This window comes from Colletotrichum acutatum (genome assembly GCF_030867785.1).
Source record: "Colletotrichum acutatum strain CBS 112980 chromosome Unknown BDZ83scaffold_111, whole genome shotgun sequence".
NCBI lineage: Eukaryota > Fungi > Ascomycota > Sordariomycetes > Glomerellales > Glomerellaceae > Colletotrichum > Colletotrichum acutatum.
Window position 1 is genome coordinate 75,412 of NW_026849105.1, and position 22,846 is coordinate 98,257.

General features: G+C 50.9%; 10 protein-coding genes and 2 non-coding genes across 12 annotated transcripts; 10 read left to right on the plus strand and 2 right to left on the minus strand.

The window, feature by feature from the left end:
• Nucleotides 1–775: 775 nt before the first annotated feature.
• BDZ83DRAFT_38944 (uncharacterized protein) lies at nucleotides 776–1,414 on the plus strand. The gene is made up of 2 exons (XM_060502777.1): nucleotides 776–1,175; nucleotides 1,227–1,414. The coding sequence occupies exons 1-2, from the start codon at nucleotides 941–943 to the stop codon at nucleotides 1,319–1,321; spliced, it is 330 nt and encodes a 109-aa protein (XP_060360743.1). The 5' UTR covers nucleotides 776–940; the 3' UTR covers nucleotides 1,322–1,414.
• An 861-nt stretch (nucleotides 1,415–2,275) lies between these two features.
• On the plus strand, nucleotides 2,276–3,289 carry BDZ83DRAFT_722687 (aristolochene synthase; the record flags this gene model as incomplete). The annotated part of the gene is made up of 3 exons (XM_060512495.1): nucleotides 2,276–2,486; nucleotides 2,547–2,820; nucleotides 2,872–3,289. 3 exons carry the CDS (start codon nucleotides 2,276–2,278, stop codon nucleotides 3,287–3,289), a joined length of 903 nt encoding a protein of 300 aa, XP_060360744.1.
• A 1,718-nt stretch (nucleotides 3,290–5,007) lies between these two features.
• On the plus strand, nucleotides 5,008–6,391 carry BDZ83DRAFT_795692 (pectate lyase; the record flags this gene model as incomplete). Its single annotated transcript, XM_060515849.1, has 6 exons — nucleotides 5,008–5,236; nucleotides 5,290–5,468; nucleotides 5,527–5,633; nucleotides 5,699–5,817; nucleotides 5,868–6,044; nucleotides 6,124–6,391. The coding sequence occupies exons 1-6, from the start codon at nucleotides 5,085–5,087 to the stop codon at nucleotides 6,389–6,391; spliced, it is 1,002 nt and encodes a 333-aa protein (XP_060360745.1). The 5' UTR covers nucleotides 5,008–5,084.
• Nucleotides 6,392–7,179: 788 nt separating this feature from the next.
• Nucleotides 7,180–8,511, minus strand: BDZ83DRAFT_587026 (nucleotide-diphospho-sugar transferase; the record flags this gene model as incomplete). The annotated part of the gene is made up of 1 exon (XM_060506000.1): nucleotides 7,180–8,511. The coding sequence occupies one exon, from the start codon at nucleotides 8,509–8,511 to the stop codon at nucleotides 7,180–7,182; it is 1,332 nt and encodes a 443-aa protein (XP_060360746.1).
• A 1,318-nt stretch (nucleotides 8,512–9,829) lies between these two features.
• On the plus strand, nucleotides 9,830–11,578 carry BDZ83DRAFT_761083 (acyltransferase; the record flags this gene model as incomplete). The annotated part of the gene is made up of 1 exon (XM_060515176.1): nucleotides 9,830–11,578. Exon 1 carries the CDS (start codon nucleotides 10,067–10,069, stop codon nucleotides 11,576–11,578), a length of 1,512 nt encoding a protein of 503 aa, XP_060360747.1. The 5' UTR covers nucleotides 9,830–10,066.
• Nucleotides 11,579–12,781: 1,203 nt separating this feature from the next.
• BDZ83DRAFT_587017 (uncharacterized protein) lies at nucleotides 12,782–14,137 on the plus strand (the record flags this gene model as incomplete). The annotated part of the gene is made up of 1 exon (XM_060505998.1): nucleotides 12,782–14,137. The coding sequence occupies one exon, from the start codon at nucleotides 12,782–12,784 to the stop codon at nucleotides 14,135–14,137; it is 1,356 nt and encodes a 451-aa protein (XP_060360748.1).
• Nucleotides 14,138–15,239: 1,102 nt separating this feature from the next.
• BDZ83DRAFT_587021 (uncharacterized protein) lies at nucleotides 15,240–15,746 on the plus strand (the record flags this gene model as incomplete). Its single annotated transcript, XM_060505999.1, has 1 exon — nucleotides 15,240–15,746. One exon carries the CDS (start codon nucleotides 15,240–15,242, stop codon nucleotides 15,744–15,746), a length of 507 nt encoding a protein of 168 aa, XP_060360749.1.
• Nucleotides 15,747–17,066: 1,320 nt separating this feature from the next.
• BDZ83DRAFT_t250 lies at nucleotides 17,067–17,175 on the plus strand. The gene has a single exon. It is a non-coding gene; the product is annotated as a tRNA-Val (tRNA).
• A 5-nt stretch (nucleotides 17,176–17,180) lies between these two features.
• Nucleotides 17,181–17,252, plus strand: BDZ83DRAFT_t251. Its single transcript has one exon. It is a non-coding gene; the product is annotated as a tRNA-Ala (tRNA).
• An 811-nt stretch (nucleotides 17,253–18,063) lies between these two features.
• Nucleotides 18,064–20,427, plus strand: BDZ83DRAFT_707596 (cytochrome P450). Its single transcript, XM_060511550.1, has 3 exons — nucleotides 18,064–18,480; nucleotides 18,535–18,922; nucleotides 18,978–20,427. Exons 1-3 carry the CDS (start codon nucleotides 18,247–18,249, stop codon nucleotides 19,973–19,975), a joined length of 1,620 nt encoding a protein of 539 aa, XP_060360750.1. The 5' UTR covers nucleotides 18,064–18,246; the 3' UTR covers nucleotides 19,976–20,427.
• BDZ83DRAFT_39168 (uncharacterized protein) lies at nucleotides 20,245–21,466 on the minus strand. The gene is made up of 4 exons (XM_060502794.1): nucleotides 21,178–21,466; nucleotides 20,941–21,103; nucleotides 20,747–20,856; nucleotides 20,245–20,673 (listed from the first exon to the last, which is right to left on the minus strand). Exons 1-4 carry the CDS (start codon nucleotides 21,294–21,296, stop codon nucleotides 20,514–20,516), a joined length of 552 nt encoding a protein of 183 aa, XP_060360751.1. The 5' UTR covers nucleotides 21,297–21,466; the 3' UTR covers nucleotides 20,245–20,513.
• A 704-nt stretch (nucleotides 21,467–22,170) lies between these two features.
• Nucleotides 22,171–22,763, plus strand: BDZ83DRAFT_587010 (uncharacterized protein; the record flags this gene model as incomplete). The annotated part of the gene is made up of 2 exons (XM_060505997.1): nucleotides 22,171–22,556; nucleotides 22,625–22,763. The coding sequence occupies 2 exons, from the start codon at nucleotides 22,171–22,173 to the stop codon at nucleotides 22,761–22,763; spliced, it is 525 nt and encodes a 174-aa protein (XP_060360752.1).
• Between the last annotated feature and the right edge of the window lie 83 nt (nucleotides 22,764–22,846).

The following is a 22,846-nucleotide window of genomic DNA, read 5'->3' on the forward strand; positions in this document are numbered from 1 at the left end:
GTTTGTCTGGAGAAATGGAGGCTGCAGATGGGATTTTGTAGGATATGCTGTTCTTGAGTCGTGAGGTGTGCGCTGTCCAGATCTAATCTAATCGAGGTTTCGAGAGTTCCGACTCGGAGAGCAGCTATGATGCTTTGATGGGCAGTGCCTCGGCAATTACTACATTTAGTTAGACTATTACTCTTGGTTCGCGTCGAAACTCCACAAAAAGGCTCTCGAGAAACCCCTTATTCAACCAGCCAGCCCACCAAAAGCCAAACCTGTCAGCTCCCGATCATCGGACATGCTCGGCGCCGACTCCGACTCCCGAGGGTGAGGGCACCCCTAGCCGATTTCCCTCGGTTGGTTTTCTTCAGTGCCGGGTGACCGCTTCTAGATCTCCGGGACACGCGGGGTCTAAATCATCTCACCATCCATCACTGTTACGCGTGCCTTATGACACCAGCTCATAGGTCAAAAGCATGGGATGGCAATTGATGATTAGGGCGCTTGTGAGATTGGACATGTTAGTTTCCGCTGATGTTTCGTGATGAACCAAGCTACCTTCTCGCAGAAGAGTTTCGTTGACATTGCCAAGCGGGCGCAATAAGCAACTCCATTCAACCACCATAGTTCAATGCAACTTTGAGGCAGCACGTTCTACTTATCCTTCGAGGGTCACAAACCTTATTTTTGATAGTTCAGCTTTCACAAGCTAGAAGCTCAGAAGATGTCAACCACAGAGGTCCCCCGCCGCCGGTCGCCACCTGGGGAAGATTCATTCCAAGTCCCTCAATCCCCCATTTAAGTCCAATTGCATCTCTTTTCAGAGCTAGATTCCCCTCCACGAGGAAAAAGTCTCGACCCGCAGATACTCAACCATCCCAACCGGATTTCATCCATGTCCGGGGTGCTTGGATGATGGATCCAGATAGTCGGATCTTGATCCCTGCCACAACAAATGATGCGTCATCCAGCACCAACACCTGACAGATCCACCAGACGCTTGGCGGGACCAAGCACACAACAAACATGTGAAATTGTCTGCTCGAGTCGTGCCATTGGGGATTTTCTTGGGATAGCTACTTCCCTTGTGTCGACGCGGTTTGATCATCCGGTTGCGCTCAACGATTGCTATGGTCCATATTGCATATTGGCAAGGCTATGCGGCTCATGGAAGAATAGTCTATGCAGGCGTAAGATGCCCACCATCTATCTTGGTTGACAGGAAACCAACCATCCTTTAGTGCCAATGTCGCCACTCCCGATGGTGAGCCATGCAGAAGATTTCCATAATCCCGAAACTCCGAATGGATGGTTATTCGAGAGTCTGAGACCCTGAGAGTAAGTAAACCATGAGGAGCATTCGTGATTGGTCCATAGTATGGGCACCGTGTTTGCGCTTAAGCAGCACGTTCATGTTGGTGCACTGTACCATGAAGTTTGCTTGAGACAATGAGCAAACATTGGCAACCAACATGGAGATGATGGAGTCAAAGGGACGAATCAACAGCACTATCTAAAGCCAAGAGCGTACGTATGTATCTCCGGCCCCATCATCTTTCAGCTTCTGCGGTGTGCCTTTGGCGTCGCCCCAGTGCGCGCTATCAACGTGCGACATATCTCCCTCCCAGCCTGGATAAATCCATCTAATTCCGGAGGCGAAATGTGTGCTTGCTACCCCAACAACAAGTCAGTCCCTGTGGCGTCACGATCCTTGTAAAGATCCGTTGTTCGTTAGCTGAAGAAACTAGCCAAGCTGTCATATTCACCGGGAAGGACCGTTATTGGGCGACGCGATGACCGGGAGGGTTTCTAAGACCAACTACTATCGCAACAAACACGAAGGTTGCTTCGTCGGTGGCTCCTGTCTAAATTCAATAAGGCCCTTGCATGATGGAACATCGCCGAGACCTCGACACAGGATGTGAGATTGAAGGTGCATTTCCGGATCCTCGTCCCTCGACGGTCGGGTAGGCAGCCTGATGTGACCGGCTTTGTCCTGACCCTTCGGGAATTGAGCCTCAGAAGTCCGGAGAAGATGATACGGCTAGATCTCCTGAGTCTCATTCAAGGGAAAGATTGACATGAGTGTCTTTTCACATAAAAGGGCCAGATTTTCCTGCGATATTTGGAAAAAGATCGTGTTGAGCCATCGCAAAAAACACTCACTGTAAAATATCTCCTCAAGCTTCTACACCTTACAGCCCATCTTCCAATGCCTTCCAGACTTGATATGGCCATCTCAGAGACTCCAAAGGCTAGACTCAAGAATAGCGACCCTCCGCGTTCCCACATGGTGGGTCGGCTTCACCCGTCTGGGTTGAGGATCACCATGGAGGTCAACAACTACTTCCTCAACAACTGGCCTTTCCCTGACGAGCGAACCAAGCTCCAGTTTGTTGCTGAAGGTCTGCCAACTTGGCACTTGTGCCAGTACCCGACGGCCCGCGAGGACCGGGTCGGTGCAGCTTGCCGCTTCATGGTCATGCTCTTCCTCATTGATGGTAAGTGGAACTCCTTTGTTCCCAAGTCAAGAGTATGGTCTGAGCCTTTTAAATATTTAGACTTACTAGAGCATCTTTCTCTGAAGGAAGGCTCGTCGTACAACGAGCGGTTGATCTCTATCGTCAAGGGTGAGACGGCGCCTGCCCAAGATTCGCCGATTGAGAAGATGGTCTTGAAACTCTGGGAAGATATGAGATCCATCGACAAGAAGCTCTCAGATGACATTGAAGAGCCCACTTTCGCCTTTTGGCGGTCTCAAAATGACAAGGATCGTCTGGCGAAGAAGAGTGTGGCAGAATATCTCAAATATCGAGAGCTTGACGTCGCTTCTGCGTAAGTCTCATGATGGTAAATTTCGAGCATCGATCATCTGACCTTCTCTAGCGTGCTTCTAGCTACTCAGCGCTTCCAGGACGCAACTTACCTCAGCGAAGAAGAACTGGCCTCAGTTGCTGATTTGGAACTCAACTACACGCACCACATCTCTGTCATTAACGATGTCATGAGCTGGGATAAGGAACTTCGAGCTTCCAAAGACATCGCGGCTGAGGGCTCCATCGTCAGCAACATTGTACAAACTCTGGCTGACGAGAGTGGCCTCGATTACGATGGCGCGAAGCGAATTTGCTGGGTTATGATTCGAGAGTGGGAGAGACAGCACGATGTCATTGTCCAGCAGAAGCTTCAGGAGGGCTGCTCAGATGCTTTGAAGACTTATATGGAGGGAATTGAACTTCAGATGAGTGGCAATGAGTTGTGGAGTCGAACTACGCACCGCTACAACGCTCCTCACCTGAAATAGATCTACTTGAAGACATCTATTTCTCAAGTCAGATAAGGTAGTTTACCCTTCATAGGCATCAATACACGGTGTCTTTGAGATTGCACCTCTGGCTAGAATATGTTCGGAAGCAGATGTTCAATATGTATAAAGTCTCTCCACGAATAAAAGCCTTCGGAGGCCGCTTAGGTCTGAAGTAGTATTGATTAGTCTCCACAACTGCTAGCTTTTGCAGAAAACCCAAAACTTTTGGAGTATGGTCAATGAAACCTTGACATTGGAAAGCTTTACGTGTGTCATTTATCTCTGAATTCTGGTAGATGTCAACGCACCCTAGACGTTGTTCGGCAGCAGCAACAGCTCGCTTCATCATCCGGCTATCGACCTTCGTGCCAAGACTGTCTTGGCGATGCCAAGATATGTCAGGTTCCGTCAATTTCGACGTCGTTCATCTCGCAGACTGCAAGGACTCTGGCCGATAATTCGGTAGTTAGATGGGGCTCTTGAAGTGTTGTCGATCTTATTCCTTCTGAAATCTTAGTTCCAGACGGTTGGAAGCCGAGATATTTCGGCAATCTGTACCCGAATAAAACTGCTCCTCGTGTTCGGATGGCCGGCATCATACCTGCGCGGACGCGAAAGTGCAAGGTTAGCCGCATATGCTCACAAGACTGATGCGACCTTCTTGTAAGGGGAACGTCTTCCAAACTACGTACTAAATACCCGTCGTGATTAGTGAGGTACGAACATGCCTTACGCTTCATTGTGCAACGACTGTTACTTGGCAATGAAATATTTCATACTACTTTTAAGGGCAGACCCATGCGGAAGGCACAAAGTTGAAGAATGTAGAATCTTTACACACAACCGCATAACGGTCCTTCAAATTTCGCGATATTCCTCCTTTCCATCCTATTCACTCGCAGACCTCTTCCCACCACAGGAAAAACTCCCTCTTGTCAATTCCGTCCAAACAATGGCCTCAGCTGCAAGGACGCGTCTTCAAACTGCCGCCCTTGCACGAACACATGGCAATCGCCAATCACACACTTTGTTTCCTCTATGAGATGCCATGAATTCGGCGGTAAGTGTCTGATTCCCGGATGCTGCCGGTACCTGCACACTGAGCCAAGGCGAAATGCTGATTTGAGGAAATTTCCCCAATGTTTACCCCGGACACCCACCCCCCGTCCTGCAGTCAAGGACTCAACTTTACATGACACAAGACGTTTCCCCACCGAATAAAGAAGTCATTAGCGGACGGAAAGCTTCAACTTAGTAAACAAGCTTGTTTTGGATGGTGTCTCCTCCTATGTGATTCGCCTGGGTTCGATGGCGTTAGCGTGGGCAATCTCACTACTTCTGGTTCGCAATTTGCCTACGGAACAGGGGTCTCTCTACGACAGCTGGAAAGCCAGCGGAAGATCAGCTCGAGGGTTCGATAAGCTCCATACCAGGAGCACGATGCCATTCGCGGAATGATCATGTTTTCCGATCCGTCCATCAATGTTACCTTCTCTTACCTCGAATCTCAGGTGTCGAGGGCTTGCCTGAAGCTATGCCTGCATTTCGTGAGTGTGTTTCGCAACCCGTGGAGACCTAGCACCATCTCGTGATCATAGTATCCCTGTTGCGTTGACGGAAAAGCATCCGATCGAGAGCTTGAAGATCTTGTATAAAGAGATGGTAATGAAACATAGTTTCTGGGTTTTGGATTGCTCGGCACCCTTTACCCTCGACCTTAATATCTCTTGGCAGACCCTAAAACTCCCCCTGATACCCTTCCAATCATCATAGTTGCACACAAATTTGTAAGATGAAGATCACCTCCGCCTTGGCTACGCTTTTCGCCCTTGCGGCTGCGACTCCGACCCCTACCGTCGACTACGCTGCGGAGAAGGCCCACCTCGTGAAGCGAGCCTCCATCTCAGACAAGGCGACTCTCGGTTATGCCACTCTGAACGGCGGGTAAGTTTAATAGCGAGGGATCTTGAAACTTAGCCGAGCTAATGATGTTGTAGAACTTCGGGAGGATCCGGTGGTACGGTCACCACCGTCTCTACCCTTGCCGAGTTCACTGCCGCTGTCAACGAGAAGGATACCGCCGCAAGAATCGTGGTTGTCAAGGGCACCATCAGCGGAACTGCCAACGTCCGCATCGGTAGCAACAAATCCGTCATTGGTGCATCTGCTGGTGCAGGTGAGGACTATTCGCCCTTCACGTTTTTCGCACACCGGCTTATCTTCTCTTCGTACAGGATTCAACGGCATTGGACTGCACGTCCGCCGCATGTCCAACGTAATTATTCGCAACATCAAGTCCACCAATGTCCTTGCCTCAACTGGTGATGGCGTCAAAATTGAGGTCAGCCAGTTTCTCAGATGTGCCATGCTTGCGTGCAATCAAACTGACGGATCTTCTCTCATTAGGAAAGCATCAACGTGTGGATCGACCACTGCGAGTTCTCTTCGGCCCTCGTCTCTGACAAGGACTACTATGACGGTCTCGTGGATGCTTCCCACGCTGCCGACTACATGACCATTTCTTAGTAGGTTTCCAACCCAGCAGGAATTCCGGATACTCGCTAATTTTCATCAGCACATACTTCCACGACCACTGGAAGACTTCCTTAGTCGGTCACAGCGAGAACAACGGCGCAGAGGACAGCGGTCACTTGCGCATCACCTACGCCAACAACTACTGGGCAAACTTCGGTTCTCGCGGCCCGTCTCTGCGCTTTGGCACTGGCCACGTCTACAACTCCTACTACCTCAAGTAAGTACCTCGTCAATGTTTAACGTTTACATCATTCCTCCGAAGACAAGAATCAACATGACTAACTCCTCGTGTATAGCGGCAACTCTGGAATTAATACTCGCCAAAACGCCCAGGTTCTGATCCAGAGCAACGTCTTCAAGAATGTCACTGTTCCCATCACCTCTCAGGACTCCGACATCGTTGGATATGCTGTTGCCATTGACAACGATCTTGGTGGTGCTTCCAACCTGGCCCCCGTCGGTACCATGAACGCCAACTCTCCCCCTTACTCCTACAGCCTGCTCGGCTCCGCCAATGTCGTTGCTACCGTCCCTGGACAGGCTGGCCAGAAGCTTACCTTTTAGAGAATTAAAGTAGAGGTTCAAGAAGGTAGTCAAGGCATGAGAAGGCTTTGAAGTCATGGAAGCTGGAATTTGTACATAATTCGTCCCGAATTTGGGTTCAAGTCCGGATCGAGGTACGGGAGGGCTTGGAAGCACATAGCATTAACTTCATTGTATATATCGTGAGAATATGAACTCAGAATCTTCTTTTTTTGAGACACGCTTCTACAACTGTGACTAACCACCGACTAAAAAGCGTTGTCAACCTAGAGCAATACAAAGCAGAGCACTATGTGGCTTGAGGAATTTTGAACTCATGGAGCATTGATTTGAACCAAGTCAGAGCGTATAGCATTGTGTAAAGATGCCGCCGGTAATGAAAATGCGCTACCAAAGTATGTACAGGGGTTTTGAAGGGTATCTTCGTTCCTAGTCTTGTGTATGTCGCTCTCGGCTATTTATGTGTCTAATCATGCGAGTGGTCATGATGTCCTCAGCCCTAGCGCCCTGGTTGAGGCCAAATGCTCAATCCGACACAAGAGGATCATCAGGCAACTGCCACTCAATTACGCACGTCATGTACCATATCCCGCGCAGCTCTTCCGGCTGGCTGCCGGGGAAAATTCAAGCTCATAAACATATCTCGCGCTCTTGACTCGTAATGCTTCGTGTTTGTCGCATTGCTTTTCGGGCGCGCGAATCGATCTTGCGCGTCATCATTCTTGCCAACGACGCGGCGATCGTAGCCGTCGAGGCGACGGCGCCGTGAGGATAGTTTGCAGACTTTCGGGTCTATAAACTGAGCCCCTTCATACCATCTTCAGCTCCTCTTGTTGCGCAGGATCTACAGGAGGTATTTGAAGAGGCTGTTGAGGCGGCGGGAACATCAAAGGCTGCTCAGCAACCTTTTGCTCAGCGGCCTTTTGTTGTTCCAACTTTTGCTGATTTTGTTGTGCCTGAAGTTTCTGGAGGTTCTCATGCTCCTCGACTTTTTGCTTTTGTTCCTCGGGGGAGAGAGAGTTGAAGGCGGCAATGTCCTGATCCCACTTAATAACACACTCAATGTTCCAGTTACATCTCTCCACCTCGCCGAAGATAGGATGCCTGAAGCGGGGGTGACGACTCGGCCAGTTGGAGGCGTGGTAGTGGTGCTTGACGAGAGCGCCCCTGGAGTTGTGGTTACCGGAGTCGGAATGCCCCTGTCCGGCGGCAAAGGACTCGACGTCCCGAACGAGGATGTTGCTGACAACTTTCGACTCGTCAATGTCGTGGAACGTGTCCCAGGTAACCGGCCCGGATCGAGAACGCGCGCTCATAACTTCTAGGACGGCTTTGGTGAAGGCCGAGGGACCAGTACCGCTGATGACTTCGTCAAAGTCAAGCTTGATTGCTGAGATGGGCACACGCTGGTTCTTGGAGACCTCAGTGAGCCATGCCATGATATTCTCAACGAGCTTCAGCATGACCGGGTGGCCAGGTCGCGACATGAATGTCCATTGACAGAAAGACATGGACTTCTTGCCGAGAATGGGATGGTCCTTGAAGTTCGGTTGGTCAATCTCGACACCAATGACAAGATCGAGATCGGCCTCCTTGTATCTTTCCGGGATCCATCGGCTCACAGGTCGGAGATCCTCGACATCAATATCTGCGTACACTCCTCCCTCGGCATACATGATCATGTAGCGGAGCAAGTCAGCCTTGATGATGGTGGCATTCACGTTGCGATACATGTCGACGATATCCGGGCGATCGAATCCGTCAGGGCCGTAGTGTTCTTCGACGTACTCCATGTCGTTGTTGTCGGTGAGGACTTCATACCGGTACCCAGGGTTCTTGTCCGTCCAAGTCCGCGCAGTGAGAATCTGCTCGGCTTCGAATGAGAAGGGCGCAACCTTCCAACTCTGCCATATCTTCTTGGGGAATCCACGGGTGCTTGCTGTTGCGTGACGACCACCGCGCTTGGAGAGGTGGACAGGTTTGGGCATAGACCCGAACAAGTCGATGTTGAGAACGAGTAGAATTATGCAGACACAAGCGATGTACAAGGGTAGACATCTCCTGAGTTGTGTCGGGACTCTGTTTCTGAACAAGTTTGCCTTGGTCGAGCCCGTAGGGCTCAATGGACTCAATGGACTCATGATGGGTGAAGACATGTTGTCCGAAGTCGTCCAAGAGAAGTGGAGGTGTTCGACCGAAGAAGCTTTTGAACCAAGCTTTGGCAAAGATGCGACGAGCATAAGAACAAGCAAAGACGAGTGGGATGCATGTCGAAATTTGAGGAGCTTTCTCCATGCAGGCACACAACCCCAGAGTATCCTCATCGCCGAGGCGGGGATTTCCCTACAGTTGTTCCGGCCAATTCCCCCACCCTCCTCGCCTATCAGTTGCACATCATTGTCACGAGCCGGGTGCCAGGGTAAAGAAGGGAAAACGCCGAGGTCACAAAAAGTAAAGTCGCATCGTGTTCATCCCGTCTGTGCCTTACTGACGCCACTGCCTTGCCTCTGTTATCTAATTAAGTTTGGGACCTTCCGTGGGCGTGAGTGGCTGCCCTCACTGTCCTTCAATACGAGCAAGGCTGGAACATGAGCTCAACGGTTCCTATTCTCATCTGTGCGGCCGGATAGCGGCGAGCAAGTCACCACCTTGCACTACAAAGAGTCAGACAGCTGGAGGATCGAAGCCATTCAGGCCAGCGGGGATGTGATGAGGACCACTCATTGCAGCTGGTGGCATTTTGCGCCATAATAGCGCCGGGACGTTGAGCTTGTTCGAGCGTCCATTGGGCCGATCCTGGCCACCGGCATCAACGGCTCTGATAGTCAGGGGAGGCAGAGGCGGTGGAACCTTCCAAATCAGGTGGGCTTGCAGGTGGATAATAAAAATTTCACGAGGGGATTCTTGCAATCTCGATTGCTCAACCGGCCGAGAGCTCGAGTCGGAGGAGCGGTTTGTGTGTCGGATGATAATCCCAAGCTAGGCCGACTAAATGCTACGCCGCTTGTGATGGCTGCCAGGGACGCCCGGTTTGATTGCAACCAACGAAGGAGGAGATGCGTCACGATGAGGGAGATGAGTGATATCGCTCCTACGCCGCTTAACTTTGATCATTTCGTTGTTGGACTTTGGAGTCTTAGCCTGGCTCTCCGCATTCTACCCCGGTCTATCCCCCGCATATCGAACCAGGAACCCCCGGAAGGATTGTGGACCTCTGATCCTAGACTTACAGCGCCACCCCGCATGCTGTCTTGGCTCGACCGAGGAATCTTCGTCAGGTTCAGCTGGTTGTGCCTCTTTTCCTGGCTTGTGAAACTCTGGATGAACGACTTGTTGACACGAACTAAGTCTATGGGCTTTTAACTTTGCGCGGAGAAAGCAACGCAAGGTTCAGTCGATCAACGCCAAGCCGGACTACACCCGCCCAAGGACTCGAGGAGCAACCTCCTGGCTGACGACTGCCGACGAGCCCGTGCAGGATTCGTTGATACTGAAAAGAACCCGTGCCTCTTTTCCCAAATCATCAAAATTTCCGGAGAGGCAAGGGTCGAGAACACCTCGTCCTGCAGCATCACGCAAGCGAGGACACCCGGCGGCCGTCCTCGACCGTAAGCACGCATCAAGTGTCAGCTTGAGGCTGAAAAGACTCCTTCTTACACGATTCATTGTCTTCAGCAAGTCTTCAACAGCCTAAAGATGCCTCCACGAAACGAAGGCATTCTCGACAGCCACGAGTGGGATGAAGTTAAGCCTACCTGGTGCGACAAGTCCAAATGGCTCGCAGATGAAAGCGACTGGAAGCCTGCTTCCCTCGTACGAATCAGGCGGCCATCTCGACTGAATATCTCCAGCCTGAGCACCTTCTTCTGGCCCATCAAAGACACCAAGAATCCAGAGAAGCTGCGGCCCACAGCATACCTCGACGGCCTACGAGGTTTCGCTGCCTTCTTGGTGTACTGGCACCACAATCAACTATGGGCTCATGAACCTCACGTTCAAAACAGAATCTTTGAAAACGCCTTTGGATACGAAAATAAATATCACTTCATTGCCTTTCCCGGCATCCGCCACTTATTCACTGGAGGCCACTTCTCAGTATCAGTCTTCTTCGTCATATCCGGCTATGTTCTCTCAGCTAAACCTCTGAGCTTGATCCAGTCCGGAGACCACGGAAAATTCGCAGAGAATGTCGGCTCGGCGTTATTCAGGCGATGGCTGAGACTTTATCTCCCATTGGCGGCAACAACTTTCTCTTACATGACATTCCTCCACATGTTCAATATCTGGGTCGACAATATCGAACGTGCGCCAACTTGGAGAGATGACGTCTGGCTCTATTATTGCGAGCTGAAGAACTTTAGCTTCGTCTTCACCACCGGAGGCGGTCCTTTCTTCAGTTGGAATCCGCACCTTTGGTCCATCCCTGTCGAGATGAAGGGCTCAGTCATCGTCTACACGTCGCTGCTCGCATTTTCCAGGTGCACCAGAAACGCTCGACTCTGGTGCGAGGCTGGTCTGGCTTTTTACTTCATGTACATTGCCGATGGATGGTACGGAGCCATGTTCGTCATGGGCATGATGCTCTGCGATCTCGACCTTCTAGCGAAGAAAAACGACCTCCCCAACTTCTTCAAGAGGCTGGAACCCGCCAAAATATTCATTTACTACCACCTCTTCGCCGTCTCAATGTATCTCGGCGGTGTCCCGTCTTACACCGGAGACGTCATGAAGATGCGAGACAACCGCGGGTGGTACTATTTATCTTTTCTCAAGCCTCAAGCCGTCTTCGACTACAAGTGGTTTTACCTTTTCTGGGCAGCCGCAATGCTGGTATCTGCGGTCCCCCGAATCTGGTGGCTTAAGAGATTCTTCGAGACTCGCTTCTGTCAGTATCTAGGGCGAATCTCCTTTGCGCTCTACTTGGTCCACGGACCAGTCCTGGGGACTCTGGGCGATCGACTCTACACAGCCGTTGGGTATCACAAAGAGACAGAACGACAACATCTCGCGCACCTGGTCGACAGGTTTCCGTTACCCAAAATTGGGCCCCTCGGCTTGGAACCGGCCTTCCTTATTCCTCATGTGATACTTCTGCCGGTCACTCTTTGGATCGCTGAGGTTGTCACGAGGTTCATTGACGAGCCTAGTGTGAGAATTGCTCAATGGCTCTACAGGAAAACACTGCCAACAGCGCCAGCAAAGGCTTGAGATACCTAGGCTGAGGGGAGTTTGGCGTTCGGGCACATGTATTTCGGGACTGCCGAGACATTTACGGCTTCTAGCACGAAGTAATGATTGGTGTAAACCACTTGTAATTGATCAATCAACAACACTGTTCCACCGCGCAAGACTAGACCAAGACGCTCAGACAAACCAGGTGCTCATTGTGACGCTGCAATCGGATTGGGTACTATCCAGAGCCATGGACCTGAGCCTTTTTTAGTTGAACCCTAGAGCGCGTCCAGTATGCAGCGACGATAGACTTGCCACCCGGGCCGCTAGGCTGAGCCAACGGTGTCGACGGGACTGAGTCCGCCACGCGCTGTCTAGTTGACTCAGCCTGCAGTAGGCGAAGTTGGGGTTTGCCCTTCCCGCCCGAACCTCAATTTCTCGTGTGTCTTCTTTTCCTATCGACTTGCAGCTGTGTCACACCCAATGACGCTGCAAGAGCGGATGCTTTCCCCCAAATGGAAGTGGTGTGGGAGCTCATGAGGGGAATAGGATTGCAACTCAGGCCAGGGGTTCGCGCAGCTCACCGAGGCAACTCACATGCTCACATGCTTGAAGTAGCGAGATTATGCTTTACCATTCACCAATCTGCTTGAGGAGCTAATCGTTGATCAAACTTGAGAGTTGATCTGAGGAACACTCCATCACTAAGCTTCGTGCATACATCCCAGTTTACCTGACCCTTCGCACTAATAATGCGGGTGGCTGGGGTTGACGAGCAATAGTTGGCCGCGCTTCTCAAATTGTAAGTGAGGGGAAGTCGAAAGCTCCAACTCCCATGGTAGTATTCACTTGCTCGTCTGTCGATCCCCATCACACGGCATACATCTCCCGAATACTTCCCCGTGTTTTTCCTCTTAGCTTCACTTCGACAGCCTTGCATCCTAGGTCCCCCACATCCCTTGGAGCTCTTGTTTGTGATGCAATCGTGATCCATCATCCTGGAGCTCGGCCAGCACATGTGTGGAGAAATTTCGCACAACACCGCTCTTTCACGTAACCTGACTATCGGAATTGAGCACCCCAAGTGCCTACCTACGCATTCACCGCAAGGTTATCTGTCTATAGGACTAGCTGGATCACTTGACTCTGCATGCTCTGACCCCACGTTCGACGTGCCGCCCGTCCCAGTCGCTTGTCCCTCGACACCTCGGCGCATGCAGACAGTCCTCCCACCTCGCGATGATAGCTAGAGACTTCAAGCGCGTCATCCTCATCGTAGGCCCCTTCTTATTTCTCGTTTATGTCGGTATACGATGTCTCGACTTCAGAGACTCCGCTTCGGGATTCAATTCTTGGTTCGATCACATCTTTGCACCGAATTGGAGACAAGGCGATGAACTCAAACCGCACTCGCGGCCGGCGCCCTCGGACCTGCCGACGGAGGTACAGCCCGTAGATGGCGTGCCTGATCATCCGCCCGCATCAAAGCAAACACATCATGAGATATTCTCGACGTCGACTTTTAACAAGAAGTTCTTCGCCATACGATTCGACGACGAAGGTGCAATCAACCCTAATATCATTCCGCATCCCACCATTGAAAATACATATGTCATTGTGGCGCAAAGGCGGAAAATAAATCACGACAACTCTGAGCATGTGGAAATCACTTGCAATGCCACCTTCACGCTGGAAGGTCTTGTCTGCGTCGATGAGCCCACGGTTCTACCCATCGCAGCCACGAAGAGTGGTGATGACAAGTGCCCACCGAAACTGGCCTACATCGCCATGAACGTTGGGCCCCACGATGCGCGGGTCTTGTACGGACCCAAAGCACCGTTTATCGTTTACGGCTCCAACTCAATATTCGCCTGCTTCGGACAGTTCATGCAGGACTTCCGAACGCTCGGAGACTGGGGCTTCGAGACGTCGTTGGATCAAGGTTTTGGTCTTGGAACGGAGCTCCAGCGTCCTGCGCCTTGGGGCATGATGGAGAAGAACTGGTTTCCGTTCTGGGACGAAGAGGGCGCAGTTTACGTCCACCATGACGTGGCGCCGAAGCGAGTCTTTGCGAAGTTGAACGCGGACGGCTCCGTAGGTCCGGACCTTGCGCCGTTGGCTGCCGGAGACGAGGCTTGTATGAGCAAGTACATGCCGAAGCTGCCGCCGGATCTCGAATCGATACACCAGGCCACGAATTCGCTGCGCATCACATTTTGCAAGCGCAGCGACCCGACTTGCAGAGCCACCAGTGAAAACACTTTTGTCTTTACGGTGTTCCAGCACAAAACCTTCTATCAGTTCCATAGCGAGTACGAACCGTATGTCATGGTGTTCCGACAAAAGGCCCCATTCGAGATATTCGCCATGTCAAAGAGACCGATATGGATACACGGACGTGAGGAGAAACTTGGTGGAGGGTCCGACATGTTTTACGTAACCTCCATGAGCTGGAAGAGGCAAGACCAGAGGTACCACGGTTTCTTGGACGATGTTTTGTTCCTCTCATTCGGCATTGAAGATGAGAGGACCGGCGCCATTGATGTCTTGGCTGAGGACTTATTGGCTGAGCTTGGGACTTGCTTGGAAGCGTGATGAATTTAGCTCTCCAACACAGCGAATAATTAATGCCACATATTTCATACAAGCCTAGGCCAAACACCTTTGAAGAAGACCGCATCTGAAGTCCATAAGGAGTAATAGCACATTTGACCTCAGATACTTAAACAATCATTTGCGTAAAACGATAAGATACAAAAGCAGTTGCCAGTGTGCTCGACGGAGGTTTGCAACGCGAAGACTAGACAATTTTGGGCCCCAGCTTTGTCTCACTTGGATACCCGACTTCAGTCAACGGTCGAGATCCTTCCACGTCTTGGTAGTAGGTATTGGCTCGCGCAACAATGAATCCGGGGAATGCGCACTAACCGAGGCACGCAGCCAGTCCCCCAACATTTCACATCTTTGTTCGGAAAACGGCAGAATCGGTAGGAGACCTAAAAAAGAGGAAATACTCGGCCATCAACAGTGGTTCCCTGACAGTATCTCTCCATGCAGCTGTGAAGAACCTTCCCATGGACTTGAGATAGACCAAGAGATCGATGCTAATCAACCCAGTGATGGTGCGATTAAGCGGAAGACGCAAAATTACTGATCGGCCGAGATGATGTGAATGACTTGAGACTTCTGCATTCCGGCCCGGCGTAACTCAGAGTCGACTCTAGATCGGTATGATAACGAACCCAACCGTTCCGCAAACGGAAACATTTCAAACAAAAATTGGTCATAGTCGTTGCCACTTCCAGCCGTCCCACCATATTCATGAACCATTCCTAATTCATTCAACAATGACAATGCAATGGCAAGCCACGAGAGCGTCACCGTAAGCCAGCCAAGTATCGTTCCTTACCGGAAGCAGCGCTTTGCCCCAGGAATTTGTCAACCATTGATAGCAGCCAGATTTCCTGGCGTTTTTGCGGAAGCCACTTCTTATATGTCTTTGCCTTATGAGTGGAATGTGCCCCCCTGTCGACGCCCATTTTCATCTTCATCCGGATTTCCACCACATTACTGAGTTTGTGCCAAGCTCGGCGAGATCCCCCGACGACGCCGCGACCATCGCATCCTTGCAGCCTCACAGATATATATACCCAATACATAGCAACTGAGCGCGCGCCTTTCGCGCGGAGGTCTCAGGATGTACAACCCAAACGTCAGAATGATTAGTCCTGATCATTCCCTCACATTTACCAACTTGGCGTCAAAGAGCTTCGAGCTCACGCAGCACAATGTACCAACGTCTCCCGATGTCCGGATGATCCAGGACATCAGTCAGGTCACCCTGGCGCCTAAAGATGGAGAATCGCTCATGTCGTGGACAAAGGGGTGTTACTTTGGCAAGAGCGGGTTCGACGACGTGATGCTCTGCTGGCAAGAGCTGGAAGCCCTTACATCTTTCTGTATTGGCATTGAGTCTCCCGAGCGCGGCTTCTTCAAGCCTATTCGGTCCCACTGGAAAGTGAAGTACAACGACGGCAAGACAATCAAGGACTGGTTCTTTCCGTCAGATGACCCGTCGGATTCATATACGTTTCCGAGCTCAATGGATGTCGATATTTCGGTTACGAGCCACTCAGTGAAGGATCAGTTGGAGCTCAAGATCACCATCAAGGACAAAGCACCAAGCGCTGAGCTTAAAACATAAAATATTGTAAGCAAAGGTACTGCTTACTTTGACTCAATGACTAGTACTGACCGTCACCAATGCAGGATGTTCACGAACTACAGCACGTCAATACTCAAGTAGACATCGATTCTGCGAGACAAAACAGTTCAGAGAGCAGTTGAGATGCCCTAGGAGATCCGAAATGGAAAGAGATGGGGATGATTCAAAACCAGCGTTGATTTTAAAAGCATTTTGGGAGGTGGCTTCATTTTACATGCGACAGCTTGCACTGTATGTTTCAATCATTTGATAAGCATTCCGAAGAGCACATCTTAAGCTTCATACTGTGATACCATTCCTTGAATATAACACGTCTAGAAGTTTCTCTATTTTCCAACCTGCATGGCTGACAATTACTTCCTATCCGGGTACCGTTGGGCTGATAATATCCTGCTGATGATCTTGACGTAGACCGTATTCTTCCGTGAGGGTTCACGGGAGATCCAAGCTGAGCTTTGATCGTTGTAGCCTGCGCAGTCTTGCAGAACCTGGGTCGCTTAAAATGCCAGCTATCACTCGCATTATGAACGATGACGTCCTATTGCCCGCTCAGAAATACATAAACTAAACTGATTCGATCGAGAATAGAAGACCTTATCAGCTCCATGCAGTAAAATTGTGTCCTCCTACTACCCACCTCACTTACAAGCCTCGCTCTCAGCGAACCGAGTGTATTGCAAACCAGGCCATTTCAATCTGCAGTTGGAATACAGCCAACACCTCTTGGACTGAGCGATCGATAACCAAAGCAGGTAGACTTTCCCCTCCAGACCCGCGGAATAACGTCAAACCTTCTGAAAAAGGTAAATGAGTTACAGCGCAATGGCGATTGCCCATTTGACCTCTTAGTATTTAGTTGTCAACAGCGTTGAATCGGAGACACACAGACACAAGAATATGTATCCATTTCCTCGCACTTCCATTTTTGTGGTGATTGAATTTGTACCTTCCTACTCATTTGCTAACAAAGAGATGTTCGCTTCGGAGATTAAGGCTGACCTTATATTCCATTTCAGGTTCATAGCACTGCCTATGATCCAGGTTAAGGCATGACCAGTCCTCTCCGTAGGATCGGACTTTGAAGGATGCATATCAGGTATTGATTAGCTTTCCCCTCTTCAAACCTGTTCAGACTCGAATGAAGCCTACCTCCCAAAGCTGTGGAACCCTGGGACAGGGCTAAGCTTCAACTCTCCACAACTCGTACCCAACCATCTTCTTCACTTCACGAACTTCTGCATCGGGACCTTGGGAGCCACTCTTGGAGCCATCCACCCCTAAATCTCTTCATCGTAAGATGGTCTAGTGGTGTAGTTGGTTATCACGTCAGTCTAACAGTCCGAGATCTCCTCATCGAGTTCTCCCCCTGTTCCACTGAAGGTCTCCGGTTCAAGTCCGGGCTAGATCATGATTGGGCGATTGGTTTAGTGGTATAATGACCGCTTAGCATGCGGTAGGTCCTGGGTTCGATTCCCAGATCGTCCATCTTTTGCTGGTTGTGATGTACGCGTGGTCGAGACTGAGCCTCATGGTGATTTTTTAGTCTGTCAGGATGCTGCGTCATCCAATAGCTGCATGTCAGACACAAGATTGCATCACCCCTGGACATCTTGACAATGATAACCCGGCAATTTGGAAAGCGACGTTTTTCCGATCAAGCCAATCGTTGAGAGATCGTCTTCGCCCAATGATAAGTGAGAGAAAGCGGATTTCCCTTTACGGTAGAGTGGCTGCTTACACGCGCTAGGGTGTGAAGTGGGAACTCTGTGAGCTGATATCGCGCTAAGGATCAAGGTCTCGGCAGGCTCTGCTGGGGTAGGGCAGTCGTAGACAGTATGGATATTGACCCGAATGTGTAAAGAGAAGATGCATTTGCTGTCCTTACTGAAGTAATTACAAAGGCGACAGAGTAGGTCGTAGAATATGTTTAATACAGAAATGTACGCTGTTAGCGTTCTTAGAGCTCAAGATCAACCAACCTTATTTCTCGCTACCAAGGATCCGGCCAGTTGGAGACATTGGAGTCATGATAGGTATCGTGTCTTTGTGCATGTATTGATGCAAGATGACAAAGAGAGGCTCATGTTGCCCATCAGACATACAGAGTCATGTGAGGTAGCAAAGTGCGAAAGATACTTAATTACTCCCACGGGATCCGAGACAGCCCTATGAAGCCCTGCTTGCCCAGGCATCCAAATTACCGCCATTGACTACGTGGAAACGGGCGCGCTAAGAGGACCATCATCCCTGTTTGGCTTCCCTGTGAGGCCCACCCGCCTCCAACTCTACAGCTCACAACTCCTACCAGCATGTTTTACTTTAGCTAGCCAGCAGATGGGATGGAATCTGTCAGCATTTAGGGGCACCTTTAAAGCTCAAACGTTTCGCCCATATTTCCGGCAACATGTGGTGAACGACATCCCGCATCTCTCTTGCTCAATCACCACGACAGCGTCACTGTCTGTCTTTGCGAACCAAGATGGCGCCCACATCGCAGCTTCTCCCTCCAGTTGCCAGCTTGTCAGGCGTCGGCTTGCTCGCGCTGGGGTCAGTGGCCCTGCTATATATCATCAGCCGACTATTTCTCAGTATCCCTTACCCTGAGGGCATCCCGCTCATTGGCGAACCTGATGGGGCCACACGATTCAGCATCCGCACGTATTTGCGGTTCTATACCGACTGCCAGGGTCTGTTCCGTGAGGCCTACGATAACGTAAATCCTATCTCGGTCTTCGCATCACCTCCCGTTCGCTAACTTTAGACCTAGTATACCAAAAAGGGAAAGCCGGTCATCATTCCAGGTATCGGTTTCCGCCATGAGGTCATTATGCCCACGAGCTCGATGCGATGGGTTCAGACACAGCCGGAAAGTCAGCTCGATCCCAGCACCGCTTTTGCAGAGGTCGATCAGGTTCACTGGGCTCTTGGCCACGACCGATATGTGGTGGATGCGTGGCAAGGACACCTGGTCAAGACCGAGATGAATGCGATCCTGGAGAATATTTGCGCCGCCATGAACGAGGAACTCGGTACCGCCTTTGACAAGTGGTTTGGGACCAATCCGGAATGGAAGGAAATCGACCTATTCGAGTCGTTGAAGATGGTCGTTGCGCAGGCAGCTAGTCGCTTCACCATCGGCCCAGGCCTGGGCCTTTGTAGGTACCCTCCATATGGACGGCTGCACAGAGATATCAAGCTGACGGAAAGTAGGCCGTAACGAAGACTACCTCAACCTCAACTTCGATATTATCAACCAGCTCATCATGAACGCCGGCGCTTCCGGAGCAAGCCCTCGAGTTCTTCGACCTGTTGTAGGTAGGGCTGTCAACTTTACGATACATGGCAAGATCAACAGACTCAAGAGGATGTTCGAGCCGCTTTGGAAGGAGCGTCTCGAGACTTTGAAGTTCGCTCGCGATGACCCAGACCACATTGAGCCTCAAGATCACCTGCAGATGATGGCCCGTTACGCCAAGGACCACCGCCAAGAAGAGTTCAACGATTTGGACATGATGACGCGCCGCCTAATCGCAGCCAACTTCGGATCCATGCATCAAACCAGTATCCAAGCCACCAATATGCTTCTCAACATTTTGGGATCAGACACGGAGTTCAACACCATCACGACCCTCAGGGACGAGGTTGATCGTGTACTGTACGCCGATGGTGACAACGACTGGACAAAAGCCAAAGTGAGCAAGATGGTAAAAGCCGATAGCGTCGCCCGAGAGACTCTGCGCCTGAATTCCTTTGGCGGACGTGCCGTCTTCCGAAAAGTCTTGGTAGACGGCTTCAAGACCCCCGACGGCTATCATCTCCCCAAGGGAACCCTCATCTCCTTCCTCGGACAGCCGGCTCAGACGGATGGCGAGGTGCTGGAAGACCCGCTGAAATATGACCCCTTCCGCTTCTCCCGCATGCGCGAGGATGCGGCCGCAAAGGACGAGAAGGCGCCGCCGGTCACATTTGTCACCACGAGCCCCGAGTATCTGCCTTTCGGGCACGGAAAGCACGCGTGCCCCGGTCGATTCTTGATTGACTTTGAGTTGAAGATGATTATCGCCTACGTTTTGGGTCACTATGACGTAGAATTTCCGCCTGAATACAATGGCAAGCGTCCGGAGAACTACTGGCTCACGGAGGCATTATTCCCGCCAAACGGGGTCAAGCTCCGAATCAGAAGGAAGACGGAAACCAAGGGACTGTGAAGGACCCGGCTACTCGAAACAGGGGAACCGGAGACGCGGAATGAAAGTAATGATATTGAGTTCAATGATCCGAAGCCGCTGGAATAGTTTGGGAAGCCTAAGAAGTACATGGGATACATGGTTATGCAAAACGACCGATCGACCCGAGATGTTTCTCACTTGTAGCGATTTTCAATCAGAAAATTCTCGACGCTCCGTTACAGTGGTATATAAGCACATTGCGGTCATCTTCTAGCAGTTCTGTGAGGTTTCGAGGGGATCTGGTATGATGTGAAGACCGAGTGGAGGCCTAGTAAGTCTTGCATCATAATTGTAGATCACTCTGATAAGGCGGGAGTTCTAAGTGAGTTCGATCGTAGTCCCGAATGAAGAGCCTCATTGTATCCGCAGAACCAGCTTAAAATATACCTTTTGCCAACGGCAACGCACAATTTACAAGTAATCACACAGAGTGGCTTATAATGTATTTAACTTATTCAAACATGCACATGACATTACGCTATGCTATTGTGCTACAAAATGAAGAAACCCCTCATGATCACGCCTTCAAGCTATCGCAAGGGATGTTGGAGGGCACTCCCGTCGGGTTGACAAAGTAGTCATGGTACCAGTACACCTGGTGCTCAGGCTTCGTAGACAGATTCGGCGCCGCATCCACGCCTTCGGTAGTCTTAAGGACCGTATACTGCGTCTTGTAGCTAAAGGCCAAGCCGGTCAGATAAACGTCTCTTTGCTCATACTACTCTCGATTGGGCCTCGTTGATAACTTACTAAATCTGCGAGCAGTTACCCGCCTTGAAGTTATTCTCAATACGTCCGTGAGCCTCATAGACAGTCGCCGTTGCATTGTTATCCGCGATGAACGTCGTGTTGGGAAAGTGCTGTTCAAACCGCATTAGACAGAAGTAGAAACAGAAAGAACATGGCCCTAGGGTAAATGCATGGGCTAGGGAGGCTTCACATACAGTAAGAGACATGCTACCATCGGTAGGCAAGAACCGCTGCTTGCACTTGGTAATGGCATCCGCACCGACGCAGTGGATGCTTAGCGTCGTCTGCATGCCGTCCGCAGTGAAGAAGTCGGTGTACGCCGTCGTTGCGGTGGGATCTTCTGCAGGAGTCACGAGACTGAACATCACAGCCGTCAATAATCAATTCCTCATGCAATATCAATATCTTGGAGGATTTGTTGTGCAACTTACGCGTTGAGGAAGGCTTTGAAGTCGGGTTGCACGCCGGGCTGCGGGTCGTAGTCCGTGAAGTCAATCGCCGCGACGAAGCGCGCGGCGAGGAGGGCGGGGAGAGCAAAGGTGAGCTGCATCTTGGAACTGCAAAGTGCAAACAATCTGGCGAAAGAAAAAAAAGAGTGACTTTTGTGAACGCGCTTTGGGATGAGTGGGTGATGCTTGAAGTTGCTTGAGTGAGAATGAGGCTCTCGTGAGATGGGGCCGGTGGGATTTTATAGAAACCTGAGATACGTCTCAGTAGCATAAACTGACAGGTTCAGGTGGGTAAGTTAGTCAACGCAGGGCTGTGTCTACTATTGGTGTTTCGTACAAAAGTGTTAATGTGACGGATCGAATTGTATAATCATGATAGCATAAGCGCGCCCAGGCTCCTATGTACGGCGAAAGCGAGAGCCTCTTTGGGTGGGCAATATGCTCAACACTGCACTTTTTGCGGCCGGTTCGCCCCTTATTTCGGCCCAAGTTGGCCGGTCCGTCCTAAACCTTAATAGACGACCATCTGGCGATTAAGCGGGAACGAGAAGCAAGCATCCGCGTCTTTTCACTGCGGTACCAGCGGAATCGTCCCCAGATATACGGGAAAAGGCTGGGCCCGAGCTGGGGTGCACCCTGCCAGACATGGGATGAAGGTTTCCCAGGGCCTCCCGTTCCCGCAGAACGCCGCGCCGCCCGCCCCTTTTCTTTTCTCGGAGCATCCGGCTGGACCGGTGCCGCCGATGGGCAAGAGCTGATCGCCTGAGTCCTTGGAAATAACCCCCATGTCAAGAGGGGTCTGAGATCGGAGTTGGTGTGATCGAAGGCGGGGTCTTTAAAGAGCTGGGTAAATGTCCTGAAAGTGACGACAAGCTTCTGCATTCGTCGAACACTCGAGAATCCCACAACTCTTGAACTTCGTATCCCCTCAACAAGCCCAGTCTTTACCGCAAAGCGAACAACACATCACCAAAAATGAAGCCCTCAACCTTCCTCCCTCTAACAGCAACCCTCGCCGCCGCAGTCGACATGGCGCCATACAAGCCCTCCGCCGGCGTCGACGTCGCCTTCGCCGACTTCGTCTCGGAGTACTATCGTACATCAGAAGACAAAGCCGCCACCACAACCTTCACCAACTTCTGGCCCGCCTCCGGCAAAATGATCCTAGCTGGGAGGACGTTTGAGGGCGCCACGGCCATGCTCGGCGTCAAGCAGTCGCTGCTCCCGCCGAACGGAAACAAGTCGTGGTGGCATCTGATCCGCGGGGCGACGGTGGGCGGGGAGACGGAGACGGATAAGACGTTCGTGGCGGAGATTGTGGTGCAGACTACATATGTTGGGGGAAATTGCTCTCAGGCATAGTAAGTTTTGTGACACATTTGTCTTGGGGACGGTCTTGATCTTGGTACTGACGATGTCTTTCTTTTAGCGGGAGCGCGGCGTTTACGGTCCTTAAGGACGCTCAGGGCACGCCGAGGTTGGAGCCTCATTCAGAGAGCTTGAGTGTGTATAACCTCACGGTCTCGACGACGGATTCGCCCACGGATATTCCGTGCAGTAGTTCGTAGTGGGGCGGGCAACCATGATACAAGCAGCGTTAGCTACAAGGGATTAGATTAACAATTAGAAGTCAAAAAAGTACCGGAAATTG

What these genes read in the sequence shown, in the direction of transcription:
- BDZ83DRAFT_39168 (XM_060502794.1), bottom strand. Translation starts at nt 21,296, where the DNA reads ATGCAGCTCACCTTTGCTCTCCCCGCCCTCCTCGCCGCGCGCTTCGTC. An exon ending in TTCAAAGCCTTCCTCAACGC is followed by an intron (nt 21,104 to 21,177) that starts GTAAGTTGCACA and finishes TGTGATGTTCAG; the next exon opens with TCTCGTGACTCCTGCAGAAG. An exon ending in ATGGTAGCATGTCTCTTACT is followed by an intron (nt 20,857 to 20,940) that starts GTATGTGAAGCC and finishes CGGTTTGAACAG; the next exon opens with CACTTTCCCAACACGACGTT.
- BDZ83DRAFT_38944 (XM_060502777.1), top strand. Translation starts at nt 941, where the DNA reads ATGATGCGTCATCCAGCACCAACACCTGACAGATCCACCAGACGCTTG. An exon ending in GAAGAATAGTCTATGCAGGC is followed by an intron (nt 1,176 to 1,226) that starts GTAAGATGCCCA and finishes ACCATCCTTTAG; the next exon opens with TGCCAATGTCGCCACTCCCG.
- BDZ83DRAFT_707596 (XM_060511550.1), top strand. Translation starts at nt 18,247, where the DNA reads ATGGCGCCCACATCGCAGCTTCTCCCTCCAGTTGCCAGCTTGTCAGGC. An exon ending in TCCGTGAGGCCTACGATAAC is followed by an intron (nt 18,481 to 18,534) that starts GTAAATCCTATC and finishes CTTTAGACCTAG; the next exon opens with TATACCAAAAAGGGAAAGCC. An exon ending in CGGCCCAGGCCTGGGCCTTT is followed by an intron (nt 18,923 to 18,977) that starts GTAGGTACCCTC and finishes GACGGAAAGTAG; the next exon opens with GCCGTAACGAAGACTACCTC.